The 19,413-nt window shown below is 41.9% G+C and overlaps 1 protein-coding gene across 45 annotated transcripts in view; it reads right to left on the bottom strand.

Annotated features, from left to right (window-relative positions):
* The window catches only part of LOC309343778 (uncharacterized protein), a 134,181-nt gene that overhangs the window by 8,487 nt on the left and 106,281 nt on the right, over window positions 1-19,413 (bottom strand). For 21 of the 45 annotated variants that reach the window (XR_014157400.1, XM_081865704.1, XM_081865711.1 and 18 more), the window contains 20 exons: window positions 19,113-19,154; window positions 17,942-17,980; window positions 15,822-15,854; window positions 14,971-14,997; window positions 14,202-14,234; window positions 13,844-13,870; window positions 13,644-13,684; window positions 12,277-12,319; window positions 11,542-11,583; window positions 11,312-11,347; window positions 10,892-10,963; window positions 10,205-10,249; window positions 9,743-9,775; window positions 9,083-9,115; window positions 8,604-8,636; window positions 8,389-8,427; window positions 8,183-8,227; window positions 6,834-6,950; window positions 3,113-3,151; window positions 21-50 (listed from right to left, as the gene is read on the bottom strand). Coding sequence is in view for 44 of the 45 variants with exons in the window: in XM_081865704.1 (XP_081721830.1) it covers window positions 21-50; window positions 3,113-3,151; window positions 6,834-6,950; window positions 8,183-8,227; window positions 8,389-8,427; window positions 8,604-8,636; window positions 9,083-9,115; window positions 9,743-9,775; window positions 10,205-10,249; window positions 10,892-10,963; window positions 11,312-11,347; window positions 11,542-11,583; window positions 12,277-12,319; window positions 13,644-13,684; window positions 13,844-13,870; window positions 14,202-14,234; window positions 14,971-14,997; window positions 15,822-15,854; window positions 17,942-17,980; window positions 19,113-19,154 (849 nt within the window). In the remaining variant the exon portion in view is untranslated. Of the gene's footprint in view, window positions 1-20; window positions 51-3,112; window positions 3,152-6,833; window positions 6,951-8,182; window positions 8,228-8,388; window positions 8,428-8,603; window positions 8,637-9,082; window positions 9,116-9,742; window positions 9,776-10,204; window positions 10,250-10,891; window positions 10,964-11,311; window positions 11,348-11,541; window positions 11,584-12,276; window positions 12,320-13,306; window positions 13,346-13,642; window positions 13,685-13,843; window positions 13,871-14,201; window positions 14,235-14,970; window positions 14,998-15,821; window positions 15,855-17,941; window positions 17,981-19,112; window positions 19,155-19,413 lie in introns of all 45 variants that reach the window. The other 24 variants (XM_081865740.1, XM_081865741.1, XM_081865742.1 and 21 more) reach the window with 22 other exon arrangements.

The following is a 19,413-nucleotide window of genomic DNA, read 5'->3' as shown; positions in this document are numbered from 1 at the left end:
AGCAGGCAATGGGTACTTACAGTCATTCCACCCGGACAATAACACCCAGGCTGAAAAGAAAACACAAAACACTTGTCATATTTCTTTAGCGATCTTACTAGAATGCCGTTTTTACGGAGGAATTTTGTGTGAATTAAGATTGATCAATGATTCTTTACACTTTAAAAATCACAAAACACAACCCTGTATCAGGAAATTTTTAAATGTTTAATGTTTTACAATTTTTTATGTGTTGTAAGCTACCCTGAGTGACTGGGTGGGGAAACCCAGCAAGATGGGTGGGGTATAAATAATAAAATTTATTATTATTATTATTATTATTATTATTATTATTATTATTATTATTCTGGACCCTAAAACTTCAGCTCTTAGTTCTTCCAAGATGCATTTTCCGAACATTGCTAAGGTTTCGGTTTTGATATTCTTCTTTGTATTTCATTTCTGTTGCGTTGTCTACATTAGATAGCAAACCTTTTTTGCACAGGGTCTGTTTTCTTAAAAATTCAGGTACATTCAGCTGGCTTGTACCTGAATGCATGCAATGAGCGCTCACACCCTTCTTTGTGGGTGCCCTTTGCGGGACTGCACACGGCACCACGGCCCATTTGGGACCCACCAGCTGGTTGGGCTGGCCTGCCTCCCCGTGCTAGTCCTTGGAGGTTCCTGCCAAACCTCAGTTAGCCAATCAGCCCTGCAGGAAGGCGGGGCCAGCTGCTTAAATAGGAGGCGGAGCTGGCAGCAACCATGTGATTGGCTCTGGAACTTCACCCACCCACCCACCCAACCCTCCCTTTGTTCAATGCTATTTTGCAGGTTAACCATTTTCCTTCCTGTTCAGCGGGTGCTGTTCAGTGGTTGCTGTTGAAGAGCTGGGAAGGAATTTCCTTGCATTGGCAGGTTTTGCCTTCCCCGTAGCAATTCGTCACAACTTTGGCGGTTTTAGGCCTTGGGCGGAATCCTTTAGTCTGTCTTTCCTAAATGGGGGGGGGCCATGAAGTGGTGACTCCCCCCCCCCCGATGGCGATTCCAGGGTTCCCTCTTGTTATGTACTGAGGCCAGCATACCTTGAGGACTATGAATACAACCTCCCGGGCAGGACTGGAAGTTAGAGGGGAGGGGTGTTATGTACTGAGTTGAATAGGATCCAAAATGCAGCAGTCTGATTGGTCCTAGAACAATAGAATTCAGAATGCAGCAGTCTGATTGGTCCTAGAACAATAGGATTCAGAATGCAGCAGTCTGATTGGTCCTAGAACAATAGGATCCAGAATGCAGCAGTCTGATTGGTCCACAGGAGCCACCCAATCCAGCTCCAAGTGGAAGTGAATCCGCAGTCTGATTGGTCCACAGGAGCCACCCAATCCAGCTCCAGGTGGAAGTGAATCCGCAACCTGATTGGCCTACAGGAGAATCCTGGAATTAGCCAATTACGTGGGGCCCATTGTGTAAATAATGTCTATAAAGCAGACATTCTGGGGGAACTTCCATTCCTCCTCACCACTATGAGCTGAATAAAGAGCATGAAATCCACTCTCGACTCCAAGTATATTTCACCTCTTAAAGGGGTTTGTATATGGGAGTCTCTGGCCATACACTGAAAGGCTGTCAGTAAACTCCCCTGCGTTGCAGGGATATGGGGTGGGCTGCCAGCGTACACAAGCGTCTTGCTGTGCACCCTCCCATATCCCATTCACCCTGAAAAGCCCCAGTTCCCCCGGCTGGGGGGCTGGGAGGGATACACGCCCAATGCCTAAGCCAAGGTCTTCCTATGTCTGAAAGGTTTAATAAAGTTGTGGCCAATTTTTAATCCCATAACACGTTGTCATGAGTCATTATTCCTTCTGGTGGTCTCTCGGGGCTGGGGGGGGATGTCCGCCTGGGCACACAATTAACAAGCATGGTAATGAGAAAATGCTTACCTGTCCACCGGGTTGCCTGCCTCCGGCGTATGATGAGCTCTATATTTGCAAAAACAAACCAACAGGCTTTCATGTTCTAAACTTGTCTATCTATCACTACACAAGAGTCTACCAATAGCATCCAGTAATTACAGTATCAATTGTGTGAGGGAAAAATGCTTACCGGACTACCCTGCTGGCTTCCTGAAGGGGATGAACCCTGTAATTATACAGTGAAAACACAGGTCATATATATAGCAATGGCTTTCTGATTTTTATACAGTATGCGGAATATGATAATAAAGCTTTATGATAAAATAAAGTGGCCATTACACAGTCAACACAGACTGGAAAAGGCCTTGATTGTGGAGGGTTAGGCTAATATGAACTAACTCCTAAGGCATTAAATGTGGAAAAAGTTTGATAAAGGAATCAGGGGAGAACGATGATGGTCTGTGTTCCAGCGGCCCATCATTAATCGGCTTCAAATCCTGGTTAAGAAACAAAGTTAAATGGAAGCTGATTGGCCTCATCTGTGGTTGACACTGGCTTTGGGATGGAGACACATGATACAGCAACCTTGCTAAAGTTAAGCTGATCTGAGCCTAGTCAGTGTCTCCATAGACCATCTGGGAGCCCTATATATGTCTGATGCCTTGAATTTCACCATGGAAAAAAGTCAATATATTTATGTAATAAATAAAATAAAGGGGATGAGAGATGCAGACAAGAGCCACAATGTGATCATCTGTTTACTCGCAGAGCAGGCAAATGACAAATTGCACATTTGCTCTAAAATATTGCAGCAAATTCACAAAATATTACAGCAAATTTACGAAATATTACAGCAAATTTACAAAATATTACAGCAAATTTATGAAATGTTAATATTTTAAGTAACCATTACCTGTCCAGACTGGCTTCCTCCTGACGACCCCTAAAAGCAATACACAAGCAATCAATTTCTGTGCTAATATGGCAAGATACTGATTTCTCTTTGTGTGGTTTCTCCCCCCCCCCTTCTGCATGTTAACTTCTTACCTGTCCAACAGATTGACTGCCTCCTGAAGAAGTCGAGTTCTGTAAAAGAATAGGAAGTGTTTGTTTCTGTCCCTTTTAAAAAGCAACAACCAAGCAATCTTTGGGTGGTTTAGATTTCTTTTGGAAATAATAGAACGTCTATACCTCAATCCAGCTAGTTGCCAAATTCTTACCTTTCCACCAGGCTGACTGCCTCCTGAGGAAGAGTTGTTCTGCAAAAAATTAGGAATTGATTGTTTCTGCTCCTGATACTTTGCGGTACGCTTCTTTGGAAACAGGTAAACGTCTATATTCTGACCCTGCTGCATGCGTCTCTAATGCTGGATGAGAGCAGCACCAATTTGCTTTGCATCCAGAGTTCCTTTCCTATGGCTCATGAGAAAGAGACTAAATCTACTACCACCTGCAGTCCTTCTGAACAGCTGACTGCTCCGATTGCTGATTTTTCTGACAGCAGTACGCATGTGCATCTAGTGTGTGATAGGGTATCTTTAAAGATATAAATAAGTTTGCTATATGGCCTGCTTGTCCAAGTTTTGGCCAGATTCTGAGCATGCCATCCAGTGTGGGCCGTTTGGGCCACATTTCCAGCTTCCGTTTAAAAAAATAGTAAATTGCCAGCTTTTGTAGACCCGGAGATATGAGGCAAAACCACAGGAAGATTCTGGCCAATTGTTTAGCAAGACGCCAAGTCTGTGTCTGCCTTCCATTGTCTTAGGAAGGATGACACAGCTATGATTGCCATACAGAATAGCAGCGATAGCCACCTTTGTTTCCCTCTTTCATAAACTGATGGCTACTGCTGCTGCTCCTCTAGTGAGTGCTGGGTGGGAGGACCGCTCCCAAGCACGCCTGGAGGATGCCGACCATTTGGATCCCTTCCAATTGGGATTCAGGGCTCACCATGGGATTAAAACTGCCTTGGTCACACTGGTTCTCCGGTGGGCTAGGGACAAAGGTGAGAGCTGTTTCCTAGTTCTGCTGGATCTCTCAGCAGCCTTTGACACCATCAACCATAACATCCTTCTGGACCGTCTAGAGGGGCTGGGAGCTGGGGGCACTGTTATACGGTGGTTCCGCTCCTTTCTCTTGGGCCGTGTCCAGAAAGTGGTGGTGGGGGATGAGTGTTCAGACCCTTGGGCCCTCACTTGTGGGGTGCCTCAGGGTTCCGTCCTGTCCCCCATGCTTTTTAATATCTATATGAAGCCGCTGGGAGAGATCATCAGGGGGTTTGGGCTGGGTTTTCATCAGTATGCAGATGACACCCAGCTCTACCTCTCCTTTAAATCAGAACCAGTGAAGGTGGTGAAGGTCCTGTGTGAGTGCCTGGAGGCTGTTGGAGGATGGATGGCGGCTAACAGATTGAAGTTGAATCCTGACAAGACAGAAGTACTGTTTTGGGGGGACAGGGGACAGGCGGGTGTGGGGGATTCCCTGGTCCTGAATGGGGTAACTGTGCCCCTGAAGGACCAGGTGCGCAGCCTGGGAGTCATTTTGGATCACAGCTGTCCATGGAGGCACAGGTTAATTCTGTGTCCAGGGCAGCTGTCTACCAGCTCCACCTGGTACGCAGGCTAAGACCCTACCTGCCCGCGGACTGTCTTGCCAGAGTGGTGCATGCTCTAGTTATCTCCCGCTTGGACTACTGCAACGCGCTCTATGTGGGGCTACCTTTGAAGGTGACCCGGAAACTGCAATTAATTCAGAATGCGGCAGCTAGACTGGTGACTGGGAGTGGCCGCCGGGACCACATAACACCGGTTCTGAGAGATCTGCATTGGCTCCCAGTGCGTTTCCGAGCATAATTCAAAGTGTTGGTGCTGACCTTTAAAGCCCTAAACGGCCTCGGTCCTGTATACCTGAAGGAGCGTCTCCACCCCCATCGTTCAGCCTGGACACTGAGATCCAGCGCCGAGGGCCTTCTGGCGGTTCCCTCATTGCGAGAAGTAAGGTTACAGGGAACCAGGCAGAGGGCCTTCTCGGTAGTGGCACCCTCCCTGTGGAACGCCCTCCCAGCAGATGTCAAGGCAATAAACAACTATTTTACTTTTTACTTTTAAAAGACAACTGAAGGCAGCCCTCTTTAGGGAAGTTTTTAATGTCTGATGCTGTACTGTTTTTAATATTCAGTTGGAAGCCACCCAGAGTGGCTGGGGAAACCCAGCCAGATGGGCGGGGTATAAAAAATAAATTATTATTATTATTATTATTATTATTATTATTATTATTATTATTACAAAGCAATGCAAGAAGCAATTTACGATCTCCTCCTTGTCAACGTATTTGCTCTTTTTTATAATCTATCTGAAGGGAAGCTGCCCAACTTTTCCGCTTCCTAGATTTTAATAGGCTTCTAAAAATAAGTCAGCTTAAGGCAAAGTATCTCATACAATCTTATGATTTCCAAGCCTGGTCCTGTATTTCCGATGCTTGAAGAAATCCCGTGGATACCAATCCCTTCGTCTCCCCTTCGTCCTAAATCAAGATTCTTCTCCCCCAGACACTGAACTCCAATGCAACTTTACATTTTGGCTCCCCTAATCCAAGATTCTACTTTCCTTCATTAACTTTTTAAAAACCAGATTCTTTAATTATGAGTAACTATGTATATAATATATAATCTTTCTTTCTTTCTTTCTTTCTTTCTTTCTTTCTTTCTTTCTTTCTTTCTTTCTTTCGTTCTTTTCTTAGGGCCCTCGTATTTACGGGACCGCCTCTACTGGTATGCCCCGCAGAGGACCTTAAGGTCCATGAATAATCATAGTTTAGAAGTCCCAGGCCCTAAGGAAGTCAGATTATCCTCCACCAGGGCCAGGGCCTTCTCAGTGATGGCTCCGACCTGATGGAATGCTCTGTCCCATGAGACTAGGGCCCTGCAGGATTTAACCTCCTTCCGTCGGGCCTGTAAGACAGAGCTATTCCACATGGCTTTCAATTTGAATTTAGCCTGATCTTTTATTCCCCTCTCTTCCCTCCCCTTCCCCTTTTTATGAAGATTACCTGCTCTGGGACCCCACAGCTAATTCTCCCCTGGCCTCCGCACTGGCCCAAATAGGACTAATTTAGCCAGTTAGCCCTGGTGACTATCTACTGTTTATTGGATGGATTTCCCCCCAAATTGATTTTTGAACTTGGAATTTATTGTTATTCACACTTTTATACTGTATTTTATGCTGTTTTTGGTTGTATCATAATTAAGTGTTTTAAATTTGTTGTTAGCCGCCCTGAGCCTGGTTTTCTGAACCGGGAAGGGCGGGGTATAAATAAAAAAATATTTATTTATTTCTCTTTCATAGTTCCTTCAATGCCCTTGAAGAAAGCTTTTGCCAAAATGCACTGGACATTTTACACAGAAAAAGAGAGAGAGAGAGAGAGAGAGAGAGAATAATTTTGAGATCTTCTTTCTTTCTTTCTTTCTTTCTTTCTTTCTTTCTTTCTTTCTTTCTTTCTTGTGTCTGATGTCACCGCATTTTTTCCTCTTGATTTGCATAGCCGGCAGATTTGCTTAATATGCAGACTCGGCTGACCAGATTTGGAAAACTGCAGCATAGTATTTTGTTACTATTTCGCAGTTATCATAATGGTTCCTAACAGTTATTAGACTGAGCTGCGAACACATTCTGATAAACAAGAGAACACCAGTTTTCAAGACCCTTGGAAAGATTTCTCAAATGCATGTCTCAGCTCCACACATTAAAAGATGATCGCATCTTAGAAGTATATTTAAAGCATGATTACATTGGAATATTCTTTCTGGGACTAAACAAAAAGCCTTCTATTCAAATTCCAAATACTCATGGACCAAACCTGTACTAAGGAGGAGCCAATGTTCCAATTATAAAGGCGCATTCACTGTCAATGGTAAGGGAATTATAAATGGGAAAGATATTTTACCTTTCCATATTGGCTGCCACTGCCGTACGATCCACCCTGCCCATACTGGCTGCCGCTGCTTCCACCATATGATCCACTCTGCCCATACTGATTGCTGCCGCCACCGTATGAGCCACCCTGTCCAGAAAACAATTATTATTATTTTTTTAAAAAAGATGGTTTGTCACTGATGCACGATATTACCATATTAAAAAATATCTACAGCAAGCCACTCTCTAAGCAGAAATAAGCAGAAAATCTTCTTGGCCCTGCTAGTACTCTTGATTCAGTGGGAGGCATCCATTCACTACTGGCAAATTTTGCAGATTTCGCCTCCTCCAGTCTCCAGCACCTCCTGAAAATCTCTTCTGGAAGGTCCCAGGAGCCTCTGGAAAAAATCTCCAAGGGCTGCTGGGGACCTGCATAGAGGAAAAAGGTAAAGGTAAAGGGACCCCTGATGATTAGGTCCAGTCGTGACCGACTCTGGGGTTGTGGCGCTCATCTCGGTTTACTGGCCGAGGGAGCCGGCGTACAGCTTCCTGGTCATGTCGCCAGCATGACTACACCGCTTCTGGCGAACCAGAGCAGTGCACAGAAACACTGTTTATCTTCCCGCTGGAGTGGTACCTATTTATCTACTTGCACTTTGACATGCTTTTGAACTGCTAGGTTGGCAGGAGCAGGGACCGAGCAATGGGAGCTCACGCGGATTCGAACTGCCAGCCTTCTGATCGGCAAGTCCAAGGCTCTGTGGTTTAACCGACAGCACCACCCGCATCCCTTGTGCATAGAGGGAAGGAAACTGGCAAAGTTATCTCCCAGTAGATGGCACCATTCAAGGCAACCCACACATTTGTCTCCATATGTATGGATTGGATCCAGGCTTCACTCCTATCATGGATGGGGAGGCTAATTTTGCACCTCCCGCTGTAGCCCTCAGTGCCACACTGTTCTAGAGGGTTTCAGTGTCTTCATCCAGGACAGCAAGGAAGGATGGGGGGTGGGGAGCAGGGAGAGGGAGGAAGTGGCAGAAAGTCACCCCCCCCAACTTCCACCAGATTCATCCAATGGATCAGAAAGCTTTGTGGGCAGAAGAAAACCTTCCATCTACAGAAGGTGAAGTCCAGATGGCCCTCTGCCAGCTTGAGATATCTATCTATCTATCTATCTATCTATCTATCTATCTATCTATCTATCTATCATCTATCTATCATCTATCAGTCTATCTAATCTATCATCTATCTATCATCTATCTATCTATCTATCTATCTATCTATCTATCTATCATCTATCTATCTATCTATCTATCTATCTATCTATCTATCATCTATCTCACATCTATGTATGCTACTTTATGAATTTGTTTTTACCTGCCCATATTGGCTGCCTCCACCGTATGAGCCACTCTGTCCACCCTGCATGGGAAACATTAATTACAATAGCTACTTTTTATGGCTGCTTTCTATTATCAGGAGCAGAAATTAGCATATAAATGTTTTCTTTTATTTATTTTTTATAGCTGTGTTTATGCTAAGGCATATGTTATTTAATATACATACATTAAATGAGTTTTTACCTGTCCATACTGACTGCTGCCACCGCCATAAGATCCACCCTGGGGAGAAAATGCTTTATTATTATTATTATTATTATTATTATTATTATTATTATTATAGAATAGCAAACCTTCTCTAAGATATTTTCAAGATTTAAGAGCAAAATAAGCATAGTGTGTGTGTGTGTCATATTACTATGGCAGGTATTTCATTTATCTATTAACATAGTTCTTACCTGTCCGCTGCTGCCGCTGCCATATGATCCACCCTGGGGAGAAAATACTTATTTATCATCATCATCATTATTATTATTATTATTTAAGAATAACAAACCTTCCCTAAGATATTTTCAAGATTTAAGAGCAAAATAAGCATAGCATATATGTTTGTGTGTGTGTCTCTGTGTGTGTAATATTACTATGGCAGGTATTTCATTTACAGTCATACCTCGGGTTTAAGTAGCTTCAAGTTAAGTATTTTCGGGTTGCGCTCCGTGGTTACCCGGAAGTAACGGAGCACGTTACTTCTGGGTTTCGCCGCTTGCGCATGCACAGACGCTTAAAATGACGTCACGCTCATGCGCGGAAGCGGTGCAACGCAACCCACGCACATGAGCAGTCGCATTTTACTTTTACTTCAGGGTGCGAATGGGGCTCAGGAACGGATCTCGTTCGTATCCAGAGGTACAACTGTATCTATTAACATAGTTCTTACCTGTCCGCTGCTGCCGCTGCCATATGATCCACCCTGGGGAGAAAATACTTATTTATTATTATTATTATTATTATTATTATTATTATTATTATTATTATCATCATCATCATCATTTAAGAATAGCAAACCTTCTCCAAGATATTTTCAAGATTTAAGAGCAAAATAAGCATAGCGTGTGTGTGTGTGTGTGTGTGTGTAATATTACTATGTCAGATATTTCATTTACAGTGGTACCTCGGGTTAAATACTTACCGTATTTTTTGCACCATAACACTCACTTTTTTCCTCCTAAAAAGTAAGGGGAAATGTCTGTGCGTGTTATGGAGGGAATGCCTACGGGTGGCATGCCTACGGATTTTCCTCCTCTAAAAACTACGTGCGTGTTATGGTTGGGTGCATGTTACAGAGCGAAAAATACGGTAATTCATTCTGGAGGTCCACTCTTAACCTGAAACTGTTCTCAACCTGAAGCACCACTTTAGCTAATGGGGCCTCCTGCTGCCACCACGCCGCTGGAGCACGATTTCTGTTCTCATCCTGAAGCAAAGTTCTTAACACGAGGTACTATTTCTGGGTTAGCAGAGTCTGTAACCTGAAGCGTATGTAAACTGAAGCGTATGTAACCCGAGGTACCACTGTATATATTAACATAGTTCTTACCTGTCCGCTGCTGCCGCCGCCATATGATCCACCCTAAACAGAAAACAATTACTACTTCAGATAAGGTTGGTGCAATACCACATTATATTAGTATATCTGACACTAAGCTACTTTCGGTATTGTGGAACAGAAATAAGCATAACACTTTTACGATAAGACATCTTTGTGCATACTGTCTAACACTACGGTATAGACCAGTGTTTTTGGACAACAATTCCTTTCATCCCTGACCACTAGTCTTGCTAGCTAAGGATGATGGGAGTTGTAGTCCAAAAACAGCTGGAGACCCAAGGCTAGGAAACACTGGTATAGACAATGTCTCCAGATGTTGCTGGAGTATAACTCCCATAATTCATGGCCATTGGTTATGCTTGCTGCAGATGATGGAAGCTGGAATCCAGTGTCTGGAGACCCAAGGCCGAAGAACATCTGTAGAGATTACATTTACACACACACATTTACCTGTCCGTATTGGTTGCTGCTCCCATATGATCCACTCTGTCCACCCTGAACAGAAAACATGTTACTTCAAAAAAAGATTGTTTCTTTGAGATGCCATAGTACCATATGCTTAACGCACATTGTGCAAGTAATCGGGATCCATTTCTTTCTGGTATTTGCAAAGAAACTGCCTTGGTTGATCTAGCTGGAGACAAGACAGGAATTCCAGTGCCGTGAATTCAGCTTAACATTATTGTCATTCAAGTTAATGGAATGGACATCAAAGGTCTCCTAGTCCAAATGTCTGCTACGAGTTAACACCTCATGGATTTCTCTCTAGTTACCACCCACCTCATAAAAAAGGGCCTCTGAAGCAGATCTTAAGGATTATGCAAGAACATAGGAGGAAAAAAATGCTCCTTCAATAACCTAGTCTTAAGCTATTTAGGGCTCTTTAGAGGAAAAGCACCACATTTAGTGGTGCCCAGAAACCAACCTACCAACAAACCAACAAACTGTTAGCTAGAGATGGATAAAATATGTTCAGACCAGCATTAATAATCTTGATAGCATGTTCTGAATTTAAGTGAAGTTTCTAAAAAGCTTTCAAATGACAAATAATGTAACAACCAATAGTCTAGCCTGGCTCTTACCAGAGCACAGATAATGCCATGCATGTATAATTACATGCATGTATAATTCTTTTACCTGTCCATATTGACTGCTACCACCATATGATCCACCCTGTCCATATGGATGACCATAACCATATGATCCACCCTGTATTTGAAAAAGTCTTATTACTTATTACTACTTATTACAACCATTTTTTTTAAAAAAAATGCAAGCTCAATATAACTGCATAATAAATAAACTGTAGATAAATAGTCAAAGCTGGGGAGAAATATAGGAGAAACAACCATATTGGCAGTTGTCCCCATATGATCCCACTGACCAGAAAACAGCTATTTCAAGAAATATTCTCTGATGCTGAAACACTATGTTGCTGAAATATATATGCACTCAGTTACTTTCTATAACCAGGAAATAAGCATAATTTTCCCCCTCATAATTCTCTCTTTCTCTCTGTCTGTCTCTCCATATGCTATATTACAAAATAACATTTACCTGTCCATATTGGTTGCTGCTGCCATATGATCCACCCTGAACAGAAAACAATTATAAATTGAAAAAGGATTATTTTAATACATCTCAACTAGCTTCCTATATTCAAAGACAGAAAACCCCCCACTAAACTTTTATCTATATAATAGCACACTGTGTATTACAATACACACACACACACACACACACACACACACACACACACACACACACAATAACAAAATACTTTTTACCTGTCCATATTGGCTGCCACCATAAGATCCACTCTGTCCACCCTGAACAGAAAACAATTATAAATTGGAAAAGGATTACTTTAATATATCTCAACTAGCTTCCTATATTCAAAGGCAGAAAAAACCCACTAAACTTTTATCTATATAATAGCACATCGTTTATTAGTATATATATCTATTCTATCATCTATCTATCTATCTATCTATCTCAAAAAATTCCTTCCAGTAGCACCTTAAAGACCAACTAAGTTAGTTCTAGGTATGAGCTTTCGTGTGCATGCACACTTCTTCAGATACACATCTGAAGTGTATCTGAAGAAGTGTGCATGCACACGAAAGCTCATACCTAGAACTAACTTAGTTGGTCTTTAAGGTGCTACTGGAAGGAATTTTTTGTTTTGACTATGGCAGACCAACACGGCTACCTATCTGTAACTATCTATCTATCTATCTATCTATCTATCTATCTATCTATCTATCTATCATCTCTATCTATCTATCTATCTATCTATCTATCTATCTATCTATCTATCATCTATCTATCTATCTATCTATCTATCTATCTATCTATCTATCTATCATCTATCTATATCTATCTATCTCTATCTATCTCTATCTATCTATCTATCTATCTATCTATCTATCTATCTATCATCTATCTATTATCTATCTATCTATCTATCTATCTATCTATCATCTATCTATATTACATATACTAGATAAAATGATTTTTACCTGTCCATATTGGCTGCCACCATAGGATCCACTCTGTCCACCCGGAACAGAAAACAATTATTACCTTAATAATATTACCTTAGCACATGTGCAGTACAATCCTACCACTGGCTAAATGGGGTTAGGAAGGAGTGCAGGTTTGTCTCCTTTGCTAGAGATGAACTTGGGCAGCAAAGGACATGGGGGTTCCTGTTATGCCCTGTTATGTTCCTCCATGGTCATACAGAAACGGCTGTGCCTTATTTTGCTGGTGTTAGGACTCAAAACAGAAATTCAGCAGGGGAGAGACAAAGGTGGCCTTGGGCCGCCTTGATCCAAGGCCTCTTCATTTGCCAGATGGGCTCCTGAATTGAGCTCTTACCCTCTGTTAGCATGGAGCTGGCCTTACTTATCTCCTGCCCATTTCCCATTCGGACTGGGGAAGTGGGGATTAAAAACAAAACACCCACCTAGCCAAAAAGAAAATCACACCCCAACACCATCTACTTGGGCCAGCACAAGCTGGCACGGTATGGAAGTGGTGGCTATTCCATCACTATTCCAATTCAATTTAGGATTGAATTCTAAGCTACTTTTATGTGGAGGATCAGAGTAATAATAAAAATATGTATACCATGTAAGACCTCATATATATTACATATAGTGAAGGTAAAAAGGTAAAGGACCCCTGGATAGTTCAGTCCAATCAAATGACTATGGGGTTGCAGCGCTCATCTTGCTTTCTCAGCTTTCCGGGTCATGTGGCCAGCATGACCAAGCCACTTCTGGTGCAACGGAATACCGTGACGGAAACCAGAGTGCACGGAAACACCGTTTACCTTCCTGCTGCAGTGGTACCTATTTATCTACTTGCACTGGCATGCTTTCAAACTGCTAGGTTGGCAGGAGCTGGGACAGAGCAACAGGAGCTCACTCCGTTGTGGGGATTTAAACCACCGACCTTCTGATCAGCAAGTCCTAGGTTCTGTGGTTTAGACCACAGCGCCACACTCTCCATTACTTATACACTGTATGTTAAAAGAGTTTTTACCTGCCCATATTGGCTGCTGCCGCCACCGTACGTTCCTCCCTGTGCAGGAGACATTTTAAAAAATACATTCATGTATCTGCCCTGAGCAACTCTCAATTTTTAGAGCAAAATAAGCATTAAACAGGTTTTATTTTCATGTCTCTGCATATACTGTATATTTACCATGGTGTTGTGTCTGGCTAAATCATACTCAGAGCAGAACCACTGAAATAAAGTTAGTCATAGTTAACTGATGTCGAATAATTTCAGTGGGCTTACTCTGAATATGACTTAGCTGGATGCAAGCCATGGTGCAGTATATACTCTGTACGTGCTATAAATTAAAAGTGCTTTTACCTGTCCATATTGGCTGCTGCTGCCATATCCGAACCGTCCACCCTGTACAGAAAATAGTTATTGTAAAAAAATGTTGCTGGAAAAAAAACATATTGCTTTCTACATTCAGAAGCAGGAATAATCAGAAATGCTTTTAATATCTCTGGGTATGCTAGTTGTAATGCCTATTAAAAGTTCTTGCTATTTATTAAAAGTTATTACCTGGCTGCCGCCACCATATGATCCACCCTGTAGGAAAAAACAAACAATCCATACTTCAAAAAGGTTCTTGATGATCTGTTGTATTACACTAATATATGCACACTAAACTATTTTTTAATGTTCAGGAGCAGCAAAAAAGCAGAGGAATATCTTACTAAGTCATACTCCAAGTAGACCCATTAATATTAATTGACTGAAGATGCTTAAGTCCATTGACTTCAATGGGTCTGCCAAGAGTATGACTGATGCTGGATATCACCCATAAAACCCATTTTTCCATTCATTTTTAAAATCTTAGTGTATAGTATTACTACATGATGCATTTCATATATGCTAAGTATCAAAAAAGAGTTTTTACCTGTCCATATTGACTGCCATACGATCCACCACCCTGCACAGAAAACAATGACTTCAACAACAACAAAACCCAATTGCTAAAGATGCTATATCACTTTAATAGGTCTGCACTGTGGAAATACTGATAAATGTAAAAGTATCTACTGTACATGGGATGAGCAATCCCAAAAGTTGGGGGGGGGGGACAGACTAAAGTCAGCAACTGCCTTGCCAGACCTGTGTCACCACAGAGGAAGAAAGAGTAGCTTTCCTATTTATTGTCTTCCCTACCCCATGACCAGGAAAAGTAATCTTGTGTGAACCAGGTGTCCTATTACCTATAACTGGGTAAAAGGTAAGGTAAAGGACCCCTGGGCGGTTAAGTCCAGTCAAAGGGACTATGGGGTTGTGGCGCTCATGTCACTTTCAGGCTAAGTGAGCCGCTGTTTGTCCACAGACAGCTTTCTGGGTCATGTGGCCAGCATGACTAAACCGCTTCTGGTTCTGGCGCAACAGGACACGGAAGCCAGAGCACATGGATATGCCATTTACCTTCCTGCCACAGTGGTACGTATTTATCTACTTGCACTGGTGTGCTTTTGAACTGCTAGGTTTTCAGGAGCAGGGACAGAGCAACAGGAGCTCACTCCATTGCAGGGATTCAAACCGCAAGTCCAAGTGGTTTAGATCACAGCGCCACCCACTCCCTCCAACCTACAACAATGCTAAATGAAGTCTAAATGAAATCACATGAGACAACCAGTTTGGGAACAGTAAAGAAAAATAGTTACCTGTGCACCAGGGCAAAAACATTCTCCCTGTAAAAATACAAAAGTTAGCTCCATTTTTGTTGTAAGAAGTCAGATGAAATGCAGAACGCTTTCCCATAAGTTTATATCAATAAAATGGGAGCTGCAAGATTCTATGGACACTTCTGCCACATTTTAAGTAACATGTGTAAATTTTGAAAAGGATTTAAGTCATAATCTATTCCTACATGGGATAGCCCCAATGTTGCATCAGCATCTGGGGGAAAATCCACCTACTGAATTTCTGAGGTTAAATAGATTTCTGTTTTCTGATGAATATCCAGCATGCTGTTGCTTGATGGCGTCAGGCCCAATTGCTGTGCCACCTCTAGGCTGGGGCAGCAATTTGTCTTGAGCGATAGGGATGTGAATGTGGTGGCAATGGCCCCACACCCTGTCGTGTTCCACCCCTGCCCAGCCAGGGCTTGGATTGTCTTGCCAGTTATTTTAAAAATTATTGTATGAAATTATGTGTATTGAGATGCAGCTCGCCCTATAACCGGTGAAACCGGTGAAGGTCAGGATATGAACTGAGCAAAAACCTGAAGCAAATGCACAGGGAAGTCACTCGGGATAATCTTAAGATTTTCTTTGAAATGCAGAAGAAAAGGAACTACAGTTGCCCAAGTGTCAGAAAGAGGCTGGTTGTCAATAAAAGGTAGCGAGGCAAGGAAATTGAGGATTGGAAAAACCGAAAGCCGTAAGGAAATTGACCAGGAATTGGGGGGGGGGGGAGCAATTGAAAGAAGGAATAAAAACTGAAGTCTTCTCACTCTCCCATTAACGTTTGGATACAAGAAACAGTTAAACAAGGTCCCATCAAATTTGCTTACCTGCCTATTGGCATAAGCTACAAATGATCCATCCTATAAAAGACAAAGTGAATTAAAAACAAATAGCATCTCAATATACAGTTCATTCTTCTATCTGCACTTCACTGTTCAAAGTGCTGCTTGCTGCATGTGTTTAATTATTTAATCACACCAAGCTCCAGCATTAGTAAACATAATTTGAATTTTGAAGTATTTAAGGCAGATGTTTATAGGCTGATGCACACACTGTGGTCCATGTGTTAGTAACCTCGAGGCTGGATTACTGCTATGCGCTCTGTGTGGGGCTGTCCCTGGGCCTGGTTCAGACGTTCCAGCTGGTGTAGAATGCAATGGCCAGATTACTGACAGGGACATCTGGCCGACAAAATTTGCCACAATTGTTAATGCATGTGCAATGGTTGCTCTTCTACTCCTGAGCAAGGTTCAAGGGCCTTGTATTATTTCACAAAGCCCTGAACAATTTAGGAGCACCTCAGCCCCAGCACAGTTGCAGAGATCAACTGCAGGAACGTTGTCAGTTGTGGCCTGAGTTGGCGAGGCTCATTCGACAGAAAAAAGGAACCGAGCCTTTAATGTAATCGGCCCGGTATTACAGAATACTATTACTATACCAGCAGAGATTTAGCAGGCACCTTCGGTTTCAACTTTCAAATGCCTGCTGCAAATGTTTCTATTCTGTCAGGCTTATTTAATAATTTATTTAATAATTTTTAATAATTAAAAACAAATCTTTCCACAATGTATAGCTGATTTCTGTTTTTATTTTAATTTTATATGTTTTCGATTGAATGGTTTTATGCACAATTGTTGTAAACCACTTTGATTTTTTTTTGTGAATAGCGATATGTGACATATATATATATATATATGAGAGCATCAGTGCCATAATTGTCCTTACAAGATTATCATGCTGTTGTACAATGTAGGTGGAAGACCCTAAGATTTGCTGCTGACCAGTGAACGTTATTCTCCCTGGAAGCTAGAATGTCAGGAAACAGCCTATGCCATAATCAATTTTCCTGCTAGCAGCTGTTGAAAGAGATGGGATTTCCCCACCAGTGTCCTCCTGAGTTTCATTATGTGATAAGTGCTATCCTATATGACCAACAATATACACCCAAAAGTGCACCTGGAGGCACCTTTGTACAACTTAAGAGCTCATGTTACAATCCAGAAATTTCTGTTTTTAACTTTCTAGCATTGTGCCTGTATAAACAATATGAAGCAATGTAAGTTATTGGGTGAAGACAGAAAGAACAGGGGGGAAAGATAGCCCATATTGCATCCTGCAGTCACAGGGTGAGCCCAGATTTGCAACTCAAATGCAAAGCAATGAACTCAAGATAATATATATTATTATCAATAAATTACCTATACTAAGTAATAAACTATGCCAGCCCACCACTTTTAAAATGCTCTAAGACTGCTGCATTTTCCAGCTTATTTGCTGTAACTAGCTTTCCCTTTCAGAACCAGATTTGCATTTTTTTCATAATGGAATCCTAAAGAAGAATATATTCATTTGGACTACATGCACTGAGTATATTTCCAAATAAACTCTGGTGCTTCATATTTCTTACATAAATTTTTTCCCGTGGGTTCAGATTTTATTTTATTTTTAAGCCCAAATTGTGTTTTGGAAGATCATTTTACATTTTTTTTGTTGAGTTTCTTTTCGTTTTCTTTTTACCTGGCCTGGTTTCCCTGGCAACACTTCCCCCAGGTGGGATTGGACAACTCACTGGGGTAGGCGGGGACCTCCAGGTATCCCACCTGAGGGAAGGCAAAGCCTATGTTGATGGGGCCACTCCAGATCCAGGGCTGCGCGCGTCCACGCAAAGGGCGCCCCCCGTTTTTTAAGTGGGGAGCGGTCATTGCATGAGATTAACGATTTCATTAAAATTCCTAAATTTATGCCACGTCCTGATTAAAAGCATAAAGAACCCTTTATTTCCCCCCCACTTTCAATAGGAGAGTATATACTCCCTGGAGAGTTACTTGCTTTCACTGTCTTTGTATGAACACCAGAAAACTATAGAAAGTGAGTGGTAATTACTCTTGGATCAGAGTTGTCTGAAGGACCATCTGATCAAATTGATCTACAAGGTGAAAATTCTTACCTGTACATTATGGTTTTCGTTATTATAAAAGCTTTCGCCCTGTGAAAGATGCAAAATAATAAATAAACGCCATGTATTTCTGTAATGTAATTATCGAAATATTTAAAAACTTTGCAAAGAATTACTCTATGGCCATTAGGATATACAATAAGAACCAAACAGCCTGATGTGACTGAAATACAGAAACGTCAAGAAAGTCTGACAGGATTGTGTGGGGTATGTACTAAAGTGAAAGCCAAATTAGTAATATCTGGGGAAATTAACTGAAAGGACCACTGTAGTCAGGACCCAGAGACTGTAGAGGTTATTTATTTACTTAATTTCTATCCCACCTTTTGATCGAGAAGTACCCTCAAAGCATCTTACATAAAATACTACAATGCAACGACATTGGGGCTGCTTCTACTTCCTCTGGGACACAAAATTGCTCCGGGGCACGACATATCTGTTTTCATAGGAATTCACTGTCCAAAGGATGAGAAAGAGGAACAAGTCTGTCTCAGGTGAACTGCTGAGCGTTCGCATTTGGATCTTTAGCTGCCTGGTTTGTGTTTCTTCCTTTCATCCCCTAGATCTGCAAACCATTTTTATTCTCTGAGGGGAGTTCTGTTTCTTGGACAGGAGTCTACCATGTTGCAAAGGCAAACCACTTTTGAAATGAAGAGGAATTTCAAAAGCCTGATACAACGTAGTGGGTGGGTGGGTGGTTCTGCTGCCCACTGAAAAAACAGTCATTAAAAAATGCACCAGTTGTTTGCATGTCCTTGAAAACTCCTAATACTGCAGTCTGAGAGGATGCCAATTTTGGTAACAGGTCCTCCTTTATACCAAATAGGCGTGCATGATTTACTGTGCTCCAAACCCTGGTTATTGATCCCTCTGAAGCAGGTTCTAGCTTGTCTGAGCAGCAGTTAGTATAGTTCCCACCTTGCTCGCCAACGGTGTTTAAGGTGAGATGAAGAAAATTCCTCAGGGGAGGAAGTGTGCATGGCTGATTTCTTAGCTGCAACACACATGTGCCCAATTGTATCTTCATTTGTCTGTTAGTGAGCTCTTAGCATGTAGTGCCACACCACACACAGTGGGCTGGCACAAGCGATGTACAATGGCCTAATTTCAAGTCATAGCTAGTATGTTTCAATGAAGACTTGAGGGGAGTGGATGTCCTTACCTGGCCATAGGTATTGATACTTGGTGGACTAGAGGTTTCATTCTGTAACAAAGCCAGAAATTTCAGAAAGCAGAGTTATTTGCTTGCCTGAGCAACAGCTTAAATAAACGAAACAAGGCGAAAGAGGAAAATCTGCCTGTTCACTGGATTTTCAAAGCTATAGAAGTTTTGAGAGCCCAATCAGTGGAAAGGCAGCACCAAAATTACAAAGGAAATGAAAAAGCAAGTTGTGCTGCTTTCAGTAGACATTGTATTCATTCGAGAATTGACAATGTACTTTGCATTTGATGCCAAATTTCAG

The sequence above is a fragment of the Podarcis erhardii genome (genome assembly GCF_964252035.2).
Source record: "Podarcis erhardii genome assembly, chromosome: 6".
Lineage (NCBI taxonomy): Eukaryota > Metazoa > Chordata > Lepidosauria > Squamata > Lacertidae > Podarcis > Podarcis erhardii.
The sequence above is the reverse complement of the archived record's forward strand: the minus strand, read 5'-3'. Positions and strand labels throughout refer to the sequence as shown.